Genomic DNA, 17,547 nt, shown 5'->3' with positions numbered 1-17,547 from the left:
TCTTAAACCTACACTTGCAAGTCAAAGCTCCTGTTGAGCTTTTTTCCCTCAGTCTATCCTCTTGGACTGCTCTTATCCTGACATTTTCTGTTCTACCCATTAGGGCCCTAGCAGAGCTTTGCCTCTTTTTAACTTCCTTTTTGTGATCTTCTTGGATTCCTCTTAAACATTTGGTGCTGTTCATCAGATTGTTCTGTTTCATCTTTTTGTGTGTTTTGTCTTGCTAGGTTAAAGTTCTTTGTGGGAGGAGACTGCTTCTAGCACAGGGTCCTGTTCTTAATGGGCCTCAATACATGTATTTTTGAATCATGAAAGATGGCTTGTTTTTTAGAAGTTAATGTTTTTGATGTGGCCCCTTGGATATCTGAAAACTAGGAGGTGGTTCCCTAAAGATAAAATTTATTATAGATTTTGTTTCTTCGTGTTCTTTGAATTCCTAGATCTAGACCAGGAAGTAGGGCCTCAGGGCATTTAGTCAAAGTTCTCCATTTTGCAGATCAAGAAAGTGGCATTTTATTAAAAGTATCAATATGTAAGGCTTTTAAGTAAAGGAATGGGGGAGGTAATTATGCAGTAAGTCCCCATACTCTTCCTCTTTATCATTAGGTTCACACTGACTTACCTGCATGGGGTTTCAACCCATCTTGTCCCTATGCTCATGTGCAGTCTGATTTATTTTGCTCCAAGCACCAGTCATGGCCTGCTTTAGTAATATAACTGTGTGGTAAGTGTTATTTAGTGATGCTTGTAAAAAGTTTATTGTTGTTGTTAAATATTCATATAATGGCTCATATTTATAAAATACTTTTATTGCTGTATTTAAACATCATAGAGTAAGAGCGCTCTGATTTTGCAGATATGGAAAATGAGGTTCAGAGAGGACATTTTTCAGAGATTGTTAAAATGATATAGATGAAATGTATCCCCTCCCCATGTCCTAGTGATTTTCCTAAATTTAAATTTCCTTGTGTTTTGTACATGTTGCTATGTGTGTTGGTTGTATCCTCACTGGACACACTAGAATATTAATTTCTCACGGGTGGGGATTATTTTATTTTTGTTTCCATAGGACCTAACATTATGCTTGGTACATAGTAAGTGCTTAATAAATGTTTACTGAGTGATCTAGGTGGGGAAAAGCATTGCCATATTATAGTCCTACTTCTATGTATCATCTTTTGTAGTACATAACATTCTGATTTTCTACTTTTAGGTAAGCTTCATCCAACTTGGTTTTTTATTGAGGTTTTTGGGTTTTTTGGGTTTTTTTTTTAAAGCCTGTGAATTCAACATATACGTGTGGGTTGGGGGGAACTATGATGAACTATTTCTAGCTGGGTTTTCAATCATGTGCTAACATACAGAGGTAACATCCAGACAAAATACAAATATGTGCCATAGTCCAACACTTTCCTTGGAAGAGGGTCTGGGCTGCTTATTTACTATTTTGGTGATCTTGATGAAATTGCTTATCCCAGTCTGCTTCAGCTTCATCTGGAAAGGGGAGTTTGATTTTCAGTGCCTGCAGTCTCGTAGCAGTTAAGAGATCTGAATGGAATTGTATGTCATGCATTTTGTATTAACTAGATAGATTTATGATTATTTGTACTATTGAACTATTTTCAATAGATATTTACAATAAAATGAGCTTAACCTAGTCTACTGACTTTTAATGACTCCCCTTTTTTTAAGTTTTCAAAACATATACATGGATAATTTTTCAACATTAACCCTTGCAAAACCTTGTTTTCCAATTCCCCCTTCTCCCCAAATGGCAAATAGTCCAATATACATTAAACATGGTAGAAATATATGTTAAGTCCAATATGTGCATACATATTTATACAATTATCTTGCTGCACAAGAAAAATCAGATAAAATGAGAGAAAATAAAATGCAAGCAAACAACAACAAAAAGTGAAAAGGAACAGCTTACCCAATCACTGTGTCAAAAAAGTTTATATATATATATATATATATTCCATCCCTGTGGACACCTTCTACCTCTGCAAAGGAGTGGGGTGGGAATACTTTCTCATCTCTTTTTAGAAGCCATGATTGTTTTTATAATTTTGCAGAAATAATTTGTCTCGACTCTGCTTACTTCATTCTGCATCAGATCTCATAAATCTTAACACATTCCTATGTATTCATCATGTTCATTTCTTAAAGCAATACTCCCTTGGTGTATAAAATTAAAAGAAAAGCCCACAAAACCCAAAAATATTCATAGCAGCAGTTTTTGTGGAAAATGGCTCTTATCAATATAAAAATGGCTAAACAAATTGTGTAATTGGAATCTTAGGTCAACAGGATTTGAACATTTCAGGCACTTCATTTGTATAATTCCAAATTGCTTTCCAGAATGGTTGCACTGATTCATAACTCAACTAACAATATACTATTAGGCCAATCTTATTATTTACTCCTCCCTCTTTCCCCTTTTGTCATCTGTGCCAATTTGCTGGGTGTGGAATGAAAAACCATCTGGGCTGTTTTAATTTGATTTGCATATGTATTAGTGAGTCAGAACATTCTTTGATGTGATTGTCAATAATTGACAATTCTTTTGAGAATTCTTCACTTCCCTGGACCATCTATATATTGGAATGGCTTTTTGTCCTACATGTCTATGAGTCTATAGACCCACATAATACATGTGTCCAGTATTATGTAGTTATGCATCAAGTAAATGACAAAACTTTTTTAGAATTTTTTAGTATTTTGACATTTAGTAATGCTTTTAAACATTCTTAATCTCGATAACATTTGTATTTGAAAGAATTTTTTTTTTCATTTTTCAAAAGGTATTTTTGTATTAAATATTTCGTTAGGGACAGAAAAAGATCGAACTGAATGCTTCTTAGGTTTTTTTGGGGTGGGGGGGTGTCGAGTTAATTCTTCAACTACAGTTGTACTTACATGAAATACTCTGAATTGGAAAGGATTAATCCACCTAGCCCAACTGTCAAGTGTCAGTCTCCTCTACAACATTGTTATTTATTTTATTTTTTTTGCTGGGGCAAATGGGGTTAAGTGACTTGCCCTAAGGTCACACAACTAGGAAATGTTGAGTGTCTGAAGCCAGATTTGAACTCAGGTATTTTTTTTTTTTAATTTCATCAATTTCTTGGCAATCTTAATTTATAACTAAATCCCCACCCAAAAAGCCTTCCCTTATTACAAATAATTAAAAAAAAAAAAAGAAAAGAAAAGAAGAATTCCAGGATCATTTTGATGGAATTAATCATGTTTGATGATAAATACAATATCCACTCCCCTATTCTCTGCCCTTTCTTCCACCGGGCAAATAAATGAGGGAGGAGATACCTTTTTCTTATTCACCAAAACATGATCATAATTACTCAGCATCTGATTTCATTTTTTTCTTTTTTAATGTCTTTTTTAAATTATTACAGCTTTTTATTTACAAGATACGTGCATGGGTAATTTTTCCAACATTGACCCTTGCAAAACCTTCTGTTCCAACTTTTCCCCTCCTTCTTCCTCCCCACTCCCCCAGATGGCAGGTAGACTAATACATGTTAAATATGTTAAAGTACATGTTAAATACAATATATGGAGAACTGTTTGGTTCTGCACACACATATTGTATCTAGGATATAATGCAACATATTTAACATATATAGGACTGCTTGCCATCTAGGAGAGGGGGTGGAGGGAGAGAAGGGAAAAATCGGAACAGAAGTGAGTGCAAGGGATAATGTAAAAAATTACCCTGGTATGGGTTCTGTCAATAAAAAGTTTTTATAATATAATAATGATAAAAAGAAAAATAAATAAGTACAATATATGTATACATATCCATACAGTTATTTTGCTGCAATAGCAAAGAATCGGACTTTGATGATTTCATTTTTTTCTCCTTTGAAATTACATTGTAGTTTCACACCTCAGATTGGCCAAGTTGACAGGAAAATATGGTAAATGTTGGAGGGGATGTGAAAAAACTGGGACACTGATGCATTGTTGATGGAGTTGTGAACTGATCCATCCATTCTGAAGAAAAATTTGGAATTATGCTTAAAGGGTTATCGAACTGCGTGTGCCCCTTTGATGTTGCAGTTTGTCTACTGGGCCTGTATCCCAAAGAGATCATAAAAAGGGGGAAAGGATCTATGTCTTTACTGGTGACAAGAAATTGGAAACTGAGTGGATGCCCATCAGTTGGAATGGCTGAATAAGGTATGGTATGTGAAGGTTGTGGAAGTTCTATAAGAAACAATCAGGATGATTTCAGAAAGTCTAGGAGAGACTTACATGAACGGATGCTAAGTGAATTAAATCGAACCAAGAGAACATTGTATACAGCAACAACAAGAAGATTATGCGATGATAAATTCTGATGGACATGGCTCTTTTCAACAATGAAGTGATTTGATTCAGGCCAATTTCACTAGACTTGTGGGGTAGAAAGCCATCTGCATGCAGAAAGAAGTACAGGGACTGAATGGATCACAGCCTATTTCCACTTTTGTTGTTTGCATGCTTGTTTTTCCTTTTTTGATCTGATTTTTTTGTGCAGCATGGCAAATAAGGAAATGTTAGAGAATTATAATATGTATTTAACCTATATTGATTGCTTGCTGTCTAGGTAAGGGGAAATTTGAAACACAATGTTTTTCAGGGGTAAATGTTGAAACCATCATGTATTTTTCGTGTATTTTGAAAAATAAAAAGCTATTATTTTATTTTATTTTTTTTAAAGAAATAACATTGTAGTCATTGTGTTTTTTAGGCTCTGGCTAAAATGCTTTTACAATGGACTAAATGTAAGTTTCCTGCCTTTCTCTGAATTGTTAATAGTCATCATTTCTTATAGTGCATAGTAATATGTCCATAACCTTTGATCTAGTAATCCCATTACTGGGTCTACACCCCAAAGAGGTTAAAAAAAAAAGGCCCTATATACATAATATAATAAATATATTAAGAGCAGCCTTTTTGTGGTAGCAAAGAACAAGAAATAAAAGTCCCATTGATTGGTGAATGGTACACACACACACACAAAATGGAATGTTACTATGTTGTAAGAAATGATAACTATTGATAATTCAGAGAAGCACAGGAGAAAAAATGAAACTGGATGCTGAATAATGATGACCATACTCTGGAAATTGAAGAAAAGATACTGGCAAAGGATAGAGTGAAGAAAAGATACTGGCAAAGGATAGAGAGCAATTTGGAACTTTATTTAATTTTTTTTTAGCCACTTTTTTTTTTTTTAAGCCACTTTTTAAAAGTAAAATTCTAAATTGCTCTCAAATGGTTGAGGCAGATCAGAGGCGCAGAACGGTGTGTTAGTGTGCTTATCATTCTACAGTGTAAACTATTTTCATATTTTGCCATCTTTGCCATTTTTGTCAGTGTAAGGAGAAACCTCAGTTTTTTATTTTGCTTTTTACCTTTTGGTTATTTAACTTATTTTTCATCCAGGAGTGGTTTATTTGTTCTCACTTGCTTTTTTCCACCCTCCTCAAAAGGGAAAAAACCCAAAACTAAGTGCTTCTGAAAATTTGTTTAGTTGAGCAAATCAAATTTTGGTATTGTCTTTGTCCCAAAATGTATCTCATTTTTCATATTTTAGTCCGTTGCCTGTCTGTCAGGAAGTAGTAGGTGATAGTCTTCAGTCCTCTTTCAGTGTTGTTATGGTGTGAGTTCTTGTTGACGTAATAAATTGGTAAAAAAAAACTCTTGTCATCTTACAATTACAGACATAGAAATCTTTCTCAGACATGTCTTATTTTATTTGGAGCAGTTTTTCAGATGATTGTTAATAATTTGTTATTCTTTTGAGAATTTTTTCTTTATATTCTTTGATCATTTTTCTATCCAATAGTCTTGTTTGTTATTTTTCTGTTTATATTGGTTATGATACCCTTCCTAGAGAATTGTTTTGCCAAGTTTTCCTAAATGATAGCTCATAATCCAGTTGTATTGATTTTTTTTATGAAAATACTTGTCAATTTTTTGGTATAAAATTATCTAGTTTATCTTTCAGGGTTACCTCCATCCTTTGATCAAGAATCTTCCTTTTATCCCAAGCCATAGTCATAAAAGGTTCCAGATCTTGTTCCCTTATAATTCTTTTGGTCATGTGTAATATCCATTTTGAGATCTTTGGCTGCAAGATGTTGGCTTAAAATCTAACTTTTGCCAACTTATTTTCCAGTTTTCCCCAAGCAACTTAAATTCTTGGGCTTATTATTGAACCCTGAGTTTTTGAGGTGGTGTTTGTTTATTCCTTGTACTGATCTGTTTTTGCTATCTTTTAATAAATGCCAGGTAGTCTTGATAATTGGTTCAAATGTAATATCATTGGTTTAATTATTCAGATGTAACCTCATTGATTTGAATGTTTCTTTCTAGGATGCTGCTGCCTGAATATGCCTTTAAAAAAAAAAAAAAAAAAAACTTTTATTTCCAGGGGCAGGTGTTTAAGTTGGGGAAGGCTGGGGAATTGGTTGGTTGGGAGGGGAGGTTCTCACTAAAGGAGCTATAATTTCCTGAAGGCAATCCAGCCCACTATCCTCCTCTTTACTTCTATATCCAACTGTTCTGTTTTAGCTGTTTTGTCTCAGATGTGTGTCTATATCCAATAAACAATCTGACCAATCAGCATTTTTCATTTACCTAGGTCTCCTGTGTGAATGATCTGGGCAAGCACTTTTAAGTGTTTACAGCTGTCTTTCAGGATGTTCAGGATGTTTCTGGGCTTGTTGAAAGCAGTGTGGTGTCATCCGAAAGCAAGATTATCTGGAAGCCCTCATTATTCACAAGTAATCCCTCTTCAACTTGGACTCTACTGTTTCTCCTTCACCATTTTAGAGAACGTCTTTGGAAATTGTACATCTGCCTTTTTATTCCTTGTCTGATATTTATAATCAGAGAGTTGAACAGGTGAACAGGTATAAACAGAGAGTTGAACAGGTGAACAGGATTATTTCTGTCAAGCAAAGAGATACATGGTGGTCAAAAGCAAAGTCAGCTTAGAATATAAACACAGTTGTAAAATTTTGCATTTAAAAAAGATGATGTAGGATTATCAATATTGTCACCTCATAAAATAGAGATGTGTTAGAATTTAAAACTGTCTAAATAAAGAAAACTTGGCAAGAGATCAAAGTCAATTGCAGGGTATTTGAGGACAAAAATGGAAGTAGGACAGCAAACAACTGGAAAAAGTTGTACAAAGATTTTTACAATAAATTGGTTGCCATTGAGGTCAGTACAACCCACCATACTTGGACTGTAACTGAACAAAGATAGGGAGTACAGCTGGATTAGACTAAGTGCCAGAAGAGTTCTATGCCAGGAGCAATACAATATAAAGTTATTACGGAAGGGAAGGAGGGAAAGGAGAGACAACTAAGAAAGAACCTTAGTCATTGCTGATCCAAATGCTTATTTTCTCATCTACACAAAATGTTGAGACTTATGTCTTCACAAATTGAGGACATCCACAGCATTTGAATGAAAAATATAAGAGAATACTAGATCCCAGTGCTTCTTGTTTGCTGACTATGAAAAGGCATCTGATTTGATGGATCATGAAGCTGCCTTAGAGGCTCTTAAAAAGGGCATTTAACATTTTTGCATTCCTTATGAGTAATAACATTTTCTTGAAATTTATAGCAATATTTTGATCACTTTGCAATATAATTTGAGGCTTAGAAATGCTATTTTATTGCCTCTTTATTTTTACTTTTTAAAAAAATTATTTCCCCTGGTATTCTAGCCCTTTTCCTTCAGATGAATTTTATTATTTTCCTAGTTCAATTAAGTGCTACTTTGATTGTTTGCTATGATATCTAAATCTGTAAATTAACTTGTTGCTTTTGTCAGCTTTTTTATATCCAGCCCAGCCCAACATTCTTTTACCCTTGCAAGTAAAGTTTGGGTGGCTAAGAAGGATTAGCAGGTGAAAGAGAGGAATGGATTGTGGTTGTCATTTGCAGAGTGATGTCTATATAGATGATGCTGGTGATCTGGAGCAGGGAGTGCCTAGCTACCTTTGGAGCTTGAGCCAGATGTCCTGCCTGCTTTAGTCACAGATTGCAACTGACATTCTGCTCCCTTCTTTCTCTTCCTGTCTCTTCCTTCTTTGAACCAGCAGCCTTCTCATTGTGAAGATTGCTCTAACCTTTGACTCCTCTTTGTTGAGTTCCTACCTATGATAATGATTTCATGAAGAATCCATGCTAATTTCTCTCCCGGCTCCATTCCTAACTCTCCAGACTTCTCAACTGTCTCCTTTGTCCTTCCACCACCCTTCCCTGCTCCTTTGTGTATGTGTCTTTTCCCGTTAGAATGGAAGCACCTTAAGAGTGAGGATGACTTTTTTGGCTTGTCTTTTATTCTTTACCCTGCTCACTCAGCAGGATACAGATAACGCTGTAAGGCTTTTGTTTCCCCTCTCTCTGACTAGACAAGACCATTGTCACACATTCATTCACACACCCAGTAGTAAATATGATAGATTGCTTTCTACTAATGTAATAGCAAAAAAAAAAAAATTTGAAAGCTGCTGACAGGAAGAAGGAAAGGGTTCGTGATATTCCTGACTTTTACTCAGAGGATTGAGGATGCATTGAATTGTTAAGAAATTTTGTGGGTTTAGAGAAGATTTCAGCAGTCTGGTAAAATATATTTACAGTGTTATAAGACAGCTTTTTAAAAGAATTTATCTCAGCAGTGAAACAAATTAATGCTTTTAGGACTAATTTTTTTTTTTTAATCGATTGTTCTAATACTTTCCTTCATGGCCTTGAGATCTTTAGGTTGAATTTCAGTTTTTTCTTAGAAACTATTTGTATCTAGTTGTGCTGTCATTTTAATTCTGAATGACCTAAACTCTGGCTATACCTAACATTGAAAACTCCCAGTAGCTCTAGGAAGAGAAATGGGCAGCTGGTATATTTTTTCTAAAGTGCAAACTGACATCATCTCCCTTCTTACCTGTTACCAACTTGACTTGAAAGGGCCACCAAGATTTTATTGACTTAGATTGTATCATAAATATTTTACATTTCAAAAGCCTCTAAGGCACAATTCGGAGAATATTAAAAATTCTGTTTCTTCTAGTTGACAAAAGTGAATGTTCCTTGGGAAGAACACTGGAAGTATGGGGATGACCATGTGGTACTGTTAACTTTATGGCTTATTTGAAGGGAGTCTTATGAAACTTGACTTTTAAAAGTTTGTATATACATACACACTGACTTTCCTAGAAAACCTGAGTTAAAATGTGGGGATAGTCATTTATATTTAAAGATATTAATACAAATGATGAATTATGAATTTGCAAGAATAATACCTGCCTTGAATTTCAGCTAAATAGTCATATAATTGAGTTTTATTCAAATTAATAGAGAATTATTGAGCTTTTAAATAAAATGAAATATCTCTTGCCAGAAATTTTGCTTATGGGTATCCCATAGGAGTAGACGCTGCATTTATGAAGCAGGAAATGGATGGAGCCTTCAAGAATTAGGACGTTTACTGGTCTTCATGGGGACATCTTTTGTCCATGAGCCTTTGGCCTTTCAGTGTTTAAATCCAAACCATATTTTCCAATGTTAAATTTTGTCCTTTTTATTCAAGTTGCCAAGGATTAAAGAACATAATTCCTCGGTTTAGAAAGTTTTGCCAGATTCATGTCACTTCTCTATTTCCTTTGTTGAAAGGGGTGGTGATATATGGATTGGGTAATTCATGGTGCTCTGATATGCTTATTGTAACCTACTGAAAATTTTGAGATGTATCTGTACTATAAAATCATTGTTTTTGTTCTTGGACACAGGATAAAATGAACTCTTAAATCTCCTTTACCTTTGATTTTTCGTATGTGTATTCCTTGATCTGGAGTGTCCCTGATTTATATCTCCTGGTTTCATTATTATTTGATTTGATTATTTGATTATCATGGATGGAGTTTGTTTCCTTCAGTGGCATATCCCCCCCTTCATTGATGAACATAAATGACAGATTAAAAACATAACTGTTAAACTAGCATTCATGGCTTGATTAAGAACTGTGATTGTAACATCTGAGATCTCTCATTTCATAGAACAGTGAACTTGATTTAGAAGGAAGGACTTCCTCAACATAGCAGCTAGATGAGCTTGGGAGCTTTTCCCAGTGAACACGTCTCTCTACATGGGAAAGAGGCTATTGAGGACATTTAGAATTATAAGCTCATTTGTGAAATGGACAAAAACAAGGGCAGAAGATAACAAATAAATGAAACTAAATCGTTGCTCCAAGAAGTCAGTGCTCATTTTTGATGTACTGAAGACACTACAGATGACTTTGGGAGTAATCTCAGGCTTGGCCAGATACAAGAGAAAAAAATATGCACTTATTCTAAAAGTGCTTGGAGGACAATTCTCCAGATATCTCAGAGGCAAAGATTCAAAGGAAGTAATAGTAATTTATGTGATTCTCTTCTGTAAAATGTGACTCGGAAGATATCAGCAAGTTATTCTGTCTTCAGGATCTAGAATCTTTAACAATCTATGTCTCATCAGAAAAATTCTTAAGAACAGGAGAGGGAGCACTCAGACTTTTTCTACATTAGATTATATATTTACATTTATACGATTAGCAGTTATAGGGAATATAATATCCCGCAGTGTCTCAACATGTTTTTGAGAATGTATTTGACAGGATGGGACAAGAACAATCATTCCTAAAGCTACCTTCCATGTATGTTAAAGTTATACAAAAGTTTGACATATGACTGGAGGCCCTTGCCTTGCAGTGATATAAAATAGGGAATAAAGATTTATTTACCACAGACCTTCATTAATGTCCTGAAGGGGGTAGCCGCCACAAATTCCTTGTTGATTGAAGAATAACATATTAAATACTTACTTTTGTAGCAGACATTTGTTAGATGGAGGAAATATCCAAATGGTCTTATGGTATTTAATTACATTGAGTCCTGGAATGAGACTGTTCTCTTGAAATCTGAAGTGATAACACAGCTGGAGGGATGACCCATTGAATTAATCCATGAACATGTCCTAGACTGGCAGTGCACATGGACAGGAAGTGAGACACAGATGCTAAGAGAGAGGGTGATGTTGGAACGTTAGTGTTTTTAGTGACCTTAAACTGCTTATTTTTTGCACACGCCTATCTTTTTAATACCCATGTTTTCCCCATTGATTCCATTTGGTTACAAGCTATGGAACACGATGGTCTCCAAAAAGTCAGTTGAAGTGGCACCCCAAAAGGGTGAAAAGATGAGACATGGAAGAGATCAGTGGTTTCAACGTGTTGATTTCACCCATGAAGGCACCTAAATACAACCAGGAAGGGAAAAGTGGATCAGTTAGTAATGTGCAGATAGTTAGATACAACCATTGGAACAAGAAGGTTCTTGGATTCATCAGAATCGACTTTGTAGTGGACACTTGGTTTGGACCCTTTGGTCCAGAGAGATTTAGGACCATGTAAAGAACTCTTTATTCGACTAATGTCTTGCATTCCCCAAACAATAATTAGTGCCTTTTGATGAACATATAGCCAAATGCTAGTGTCCATTTCATAATGTTGTCATTCATGTAGCTGGGAGTTTGTTTACAGAGAGTTGTCCTTAACCAAGTCACTTAAACAGAAATGCAGGCCTCAGGAGTGTTAACTATAGCACTAACTACCTCTCTGTGTACTGTTTGAAATGTGACCCCTTATAGCCAATGTACTCCTTTGTATGTGAAAACATTTAAAAATATGTTGCTTGCTTTTTTTCTTTTGCATCAGTGCATCTTCACATTGGTAGAAGGATGTGGACAAAAGTTAGCAGAATGAGAAGTTGTGGCGAGTAGTATTAATTGTGAAGGAAACATACCTACATCTCCTGGGATGAAAGATTTACCTAAGAACAAAAGCTAAAATAGATTGGTTTTCTAAATTTTGTAATGTGTTGCTTGTCTTGGCATCTCAGTCTGCTATAGCAAGTTATACTTTCTATAGGTATTTGCAGAGTTTTAAATCAATATTATTTAGAGTATTTTATTTAGTTAAAAGCTGGTTGACCTTTATAGTAAAAATATGCCTTACTATTTGACAGGAAATCTTAAGACTTTTCTGATATAAGTCAGAAATAATTTTGCCACAAAATCTAAATTCTTAAAAACTACATAGCCATCTGCTATTGGAAATTATTTTGTCTTTTGTATATATTAAAGTGTTGTGGTTTTTTTTTAATTAGGATTGAGAAATCGCATTGGGTTTCTTTGACATTCAATTTTAATTAATTTAGAATGCTTTTGATTGAATCTTTATTTCAGCTAGACTTGAAAGTTCTTGATTGATTTCATGTCCTGAAGCATTTTGGCCCTTGTAGCATTTGGAGGATATTTTTGCTCATTATTAGATATTGTGGGGTTTGGGTGGGGAGGGGAGAGGTGTTTTTTTTTTTTGTTTTGTTTTGTTTTGTTTTTTAATGGTGGAAGAATTTAAAGTTGAAGTCATGAGTTCAAGTTCTAAACTAAATACTTCCTTTCAAATAAATTTTGAAACTTATGTTCAGGTGTACAATTCCTAGAACGATTGATGCCATGAAGCTTAGGATGATGGCAGTGATTTCTTTATTGGAACAAAAATTGTTTGGTGAGGTTTTTTGGTTTGTTTTTTAACAAATTTTTGGTTTTTGGTTTTGGTTTTTTAACCAATCTTCACAAATCTAACATCGTATTTAGTTGGGAACTCCCAGCTGCATTTGAAAATTCTTTGTTCACCCCATCACGTTTGATTTTATGAGTTAGTTTAGACATTCCAGGTAGTAAATTTATAATGTTTTAGCATAAAAGTTGATGAAAATCAGCTTTCGGGGCAAGTAAGGTAGCTTTTCATTATCATTGGTTTTCTTTGTAAGCGAAAGTATGGCCATGATACCAAAAAGGTTAAGAATATGGTCTCTAAAAATAAATATAAATATAATGTATACAGCTATTAAGCTGAGGCATTTGAAACTTACTTAGCAAGATGGAATAGTATATAAACAACAGTCTATCAGGGAAATCAAGTCTAGAGAAGGCACTGGGTGACAGTATCCCCTGAAGGCAGAATTGTATCAACCTATTGATCCAATTATATAGATCCAAGACTTAATAGGTTGATTTTATATATGAACCTGGTAGTAGATGAGAGAGGTACCGCAGTAGGGAGTCCACTAAAATCGGGAAAACTTGGGTCTGAGGCTCACCTTGGATATGAACTGTTTTACTGACCCTATTAACCTCAGTACCTATGATGACCCATAAGGGATAAAAGTAGTACCAGTCTGCTTGCATGAGGAGCTTTGTTCAGTGGATAATTCCTTAAATCAGGATTATTTTTAAAAATGTATTTAAAGGCCGAAAGGCACCATGATAGAATGGTGCCAAGCGAGGACATAGGAAAATCTGGGTTTGAATGTTGGTTAGACATGTCATCAACATCAGCATGTCATGGCCCCACAGCTCAGCAAGATTGCTTTGTCTTGGTTTCCTCAATTTCATAGAAATGATAGCATCCCCTTTGGTGTGGGTGTTGTGAGGATCAGATGAGATGTTGCATGTCAAAGCGTTTTAGGAACCATAAAATTATGCACAGATATAAATTGTCTTATTTGTATGTGTACATGTAAGTCATTTTAAGGATTCTGTACTACATCAATATATATTAGCTCATTGGATATATTTTGAAGCTTACTGGATCTATATACTGTAATATAAAATCTCCCTATTCATTGCACTTGATTGAGGTGTTGTAATGGCTATTATGTCAGTGGAACAAAAGCTTTTGGGGACCAGTCCTATTACCAGAGTTCCTTTTGCTGAGCTGTCTGGGTAATGGGAAGGAAGAGGTTGAGGGGACCTGAGAGAATAAGTGTAAAAATGGTAGGAAGATGAAAGTAAGGCAGTTTTTTTTTTGTTTGTTTGTTTTTAATGCCAGTGACTTGGTGTATTGGGTTTATGTATGAAGGTCTCCTAAGGGGAGGTACCTATTGAGGGTAGCTGAAGACTTTAAATTCTTCATTTAGTGTATGCTCCTTCATCCGAACTTAAGCTTCTCGCTATACCAAGCTTTGGGTTTCTTTTCTGTTGGGTGAAAAATGTGTCACAGGCTCACATTTTTTATAATCTTTAAAAGATTTTTATTCTGTTTTCATCATATCATCATTTCTAAGTACAACCCCCACTCTTGTATATCAGAGCAGCCTTTGTCACAACCTTAAGAAGTCAGTCTTTGCTTTAAATTGGGGTGGTGGGCTGTACAGCCCTCCTTGGAAACTTTCTTTGTGCATTGCCATTGTTCCTGGTTCTGCCCTCTGGGGTCTCATTGAGCTAGATTAGTATACCCCAACTCGATGACCCCCAGGATGAGTGAAGACTCTGAGACTAGTGATCCTGCCTCTGGTTAAGCTAAAAATCCTAATATTTTTCAAAGCTTTGAAATGAGGGCAAGTCCCTCCACTCCCCTTTTTTTTCCCTTCCATTTTCAATGTACAGACTGTTAGGAAAGGAAAACAAGATCATTCCTCCACCACCCTGAGCTAGTGAGCAGGCAAGAGGGAGAGTTGAGCAGCAGCCCCTGCAATAAACTCTAGCCCCCTTAACCTTTAATTAATTTTTAATTACTAGTCTTCATCCAGGTTTCTTTGTAAAAACTAATAAGGCTAAGGTAGACTACATACTTAGGTATTTGTTTTATAGTGGGGGGAAAAATTGTGAGCACAAAGAATTAAGCTTTTGTTGGTCAGGATAAGGCATTGTGGTTTTATTTAATTTACAACCTCTCCTCCCCCCATCCAAAAAAAAATAAAGTAAATTTGCAGACTCTATTTTGGTCAACCTTTCACAGTAAGAAGTAACAGGAAAAAGTGATGAAATCCTTGGTCTCTTCTTTAATTGGGGTGGAGGAGGGATGCCAGATTGAAAAAGAACTTTCCTGGATGATACCAAGCTAGAACAGTGGCCAAAGTAATACATTTCAAAGATGTGAACTGATCTCAACTCAGACACTTCATAACCATATTAGCCTACAAGGGTCACTCCATTTTGGGGGACCTCAGTTTCCTTTTTAAGATGAGGGGTTGGCTAACCTAAGGTCCTTTTCAGCCCTGAACTTTATAGGGTATTAGCAGAACAAAGTAGAAATCACAATTCCTGCCCCCTGCTCTATAGGCCAGAACAAAAAGCTTGCTTAACTTGAGTTTACTTTCTTAGGTCCCGTGGTAGCGCTGGTGGCCATGGTTCCCGGAGTCAGAAGGAGCTGCCGACAGAGCCCCCTTACACGGCCTATGTAGGAAATCTGCCTTTCAATACTGTTCAGGGAGACATAGACGCGATCTTCAAGGATCTCAGTGTAAGGAGCGTACGGCTAGTCAGAGATAAAGAAACGGACAAATTTAAAGGTGAGTACTAAGGAGCACAAATACACTCAATTGATGATGTCTCTGTGAAATAATCCAGAAAGTTTATTAGAGGGTCAGCCAGAGGTCTGTTTTGTATGTTTTGTTCCTTTGTGACCATGATGGTACGCTTGGATACTGTGTGCTTTCATTTGAGGATCTGGAATGAATGCAGCTATTTAAGTATTTTGTAAAAAGAAATTTTTTATTTGTAGTCATATTACTTGCACTAAGTTTGACCTCTCTGGCCATCTTAGAGATAAATCAATCCTTTGGGAGAGTGGAAAGTTGCAGAAAAATGATGTAGGTAAGGCCCTGCTACCCAGGATACTTTAGTTGTGTCCATTTTAAGTCCAGCCCAATCTCAAGGCCTGAGTCTGAACCTGTCCTTCCCAACTGTGACTGCCAGCCCAAAAGGTCGGTATCACTGAGGTAACATTCGTGAAAGGTTATTCCTAAATGCACAGCCATGAAATCAGGCTGTGGGCAAATGGCAGGTGCAGTATTTCCATTTTGGGCAGATTATCATGAGAGAACATTAACCAAACCCAAATCAGAAACTGTCGTAGCAGCGCTGGAAATTTTGAGAGCCGAAGCAGAATGCTGCTCGGTCAATGTCATGGAATGCTGTCATAGAGAAATCATGGTGAAGAACAGAAAAAATCCAGAAAGCTGCTTAGGAAATGAATGGATTGGGGGGGGGGGGGGGGGCTGTCGAAAAATTAAGACGTTTGTGCGTTGACATTCCTCTAATTACAAAACACCTTAGCCATGGCCCTCTTTGAGCCTGGCATGTCCTCTCTCCTCACTTTCTCCTCTTAGATTTCTTGGGTTCCTTTAAGACTCAGATGCCGCCTTCCCCAGGAGGCCTCTCTGACCCCTACTTGCTGCTAGTGGCTTTACCCTGAGATCGCTGAGTTGCTCTTGCTCTGTTTTGTGACCTGGCTAGTTTCATGTGTCCTCTTCCCATTACCTTTGTGCCTTCTTGAAGAACAATACCTTTAATAAATGCTTTTTGACTTGTATTGATGCTTGTTATCTGTCTATATATATGTACGTATGTATGTGACGAATCATCACATTGTGTATCATTGTATGTATTATCAGTTATAATCATTTTAAAAGTTATATTCAGAATAATTTGCAAAGTTTTATATTTCAGTTTTTCCCCCAAAAGCATCATTTTAATATCACAGGACCCTAAAGGTCAACCCTTAACCAAAACAGTAATCTTTTTTTTATTATCCATGCCTCACTCTGTTTGAAAACAATCTGAGAGAAAACTTACCTGGAAGAGGTGGGCCATCGCATTTTGGGGCGGTCGCAATTGTTAGGAAGTTGTGACTATTTATACTGAGCCAAAAATCTAACTCTGGGTCTTCTCTCCATTGATAGTCTGCTTTCTGAAGTGAATGTCTAGATGACTTAGAGGCAGATGTTTATTTCTTTATCTCTTTACCCTCCCAATTACCTTCAGTCTTGTCCAGTGGCTGATTCCCTGAGACCTACAAACAGATCCAGGTTTTCCTTTCATTCTTTTTCTTTTTCTTTTTTTTTTTTAAAGGAATAAGTTGAGTCTTCTCTTCTGAAAGTATCCTTATCTTACCTCCTTTTCCTTGCTTTTTCTTTCATGCCACCTTTTACCCCTACTAGAACATTTTTCTCCCAGTTTCTATAGCAGTACTCCTAAAGCACTGTCATTTCCTTGCTCAAGAAGCTTAAATTGTCTGTAGAATAAAATATTTCTCTGATATTTAAGGCCTTTCATGTCATTATGAAATGCATTTGCAGATTTACTTTACATAATCAGTGTTCAAACTGAAGCATAATTGTTTTTGGTTTTATGACATTAACTGCCTTTTTGTCTTCCCCATCCTTAGAATGGTCTTTGGCCTTTTACAATACAGAACTCGCTAAATGGGAGTTTAGTTCAGGGCTAAACTGAAGGGCCCCCTTTCCCTGCAAATTAGTTTGTACTTGATTGTACTTGTTTACTTCATCTGTGTCCATGTTTCTCTTCCCCCAAGGAGAATGGAAGCTCTTTGCAAGTAAGGGACTGTTTCCTTTTTTAAATTGCTAACTTGAGAACTGGCCTGATCTAGTACTGGCCTACACCAGACCCA

General features: G+C 36.0%; 1 protein-coding gene across 2 annotated transcripts in view; it reads left to right on the top strand.

The window, feature by feature from the left end:
* The window catches only part of EIF4H (eukaryotic translation initiation factor 4H), a 38,983-nt gene that overhangs the window by 11,260 nt on the left and 10,176 nt on the right, over positions 1-17,547 (top strand). For both annotated transcript variants that reach the window (XM_031967939.1, XM_031967938.1), the window contains one exon: positions 15,240-15,427. In XM_031967939.1, coding sequence (XP_031823799.1) covers positions 15,240-15,427 — 188 coding nt within the window. The remainder of the gene's footprint in view (positions 1-15,239; positions 15,428-17,547) is intronic.

This window comes from Sarcophilus harrisii, chromosome 4, assembly GCF_902635505.1.
Source record: "Sarcophilus harrisii chromosome 4, mSarHar1.11, whole genome shotgun sequence".
Taxonomy (NCBI): domain Eukaryota; kingdom Metazoa; phylum Chordata; class Mammalia; order Dasyuromorphia; family Dasyuridae; genus Sarcophilus; species Sarcophilus harrisii.
The sequence above is the reverse complement of the archived record's forward strand: the minus strand, read 5'-3'. Positions and strand labels throughout refer to the sequence as shown.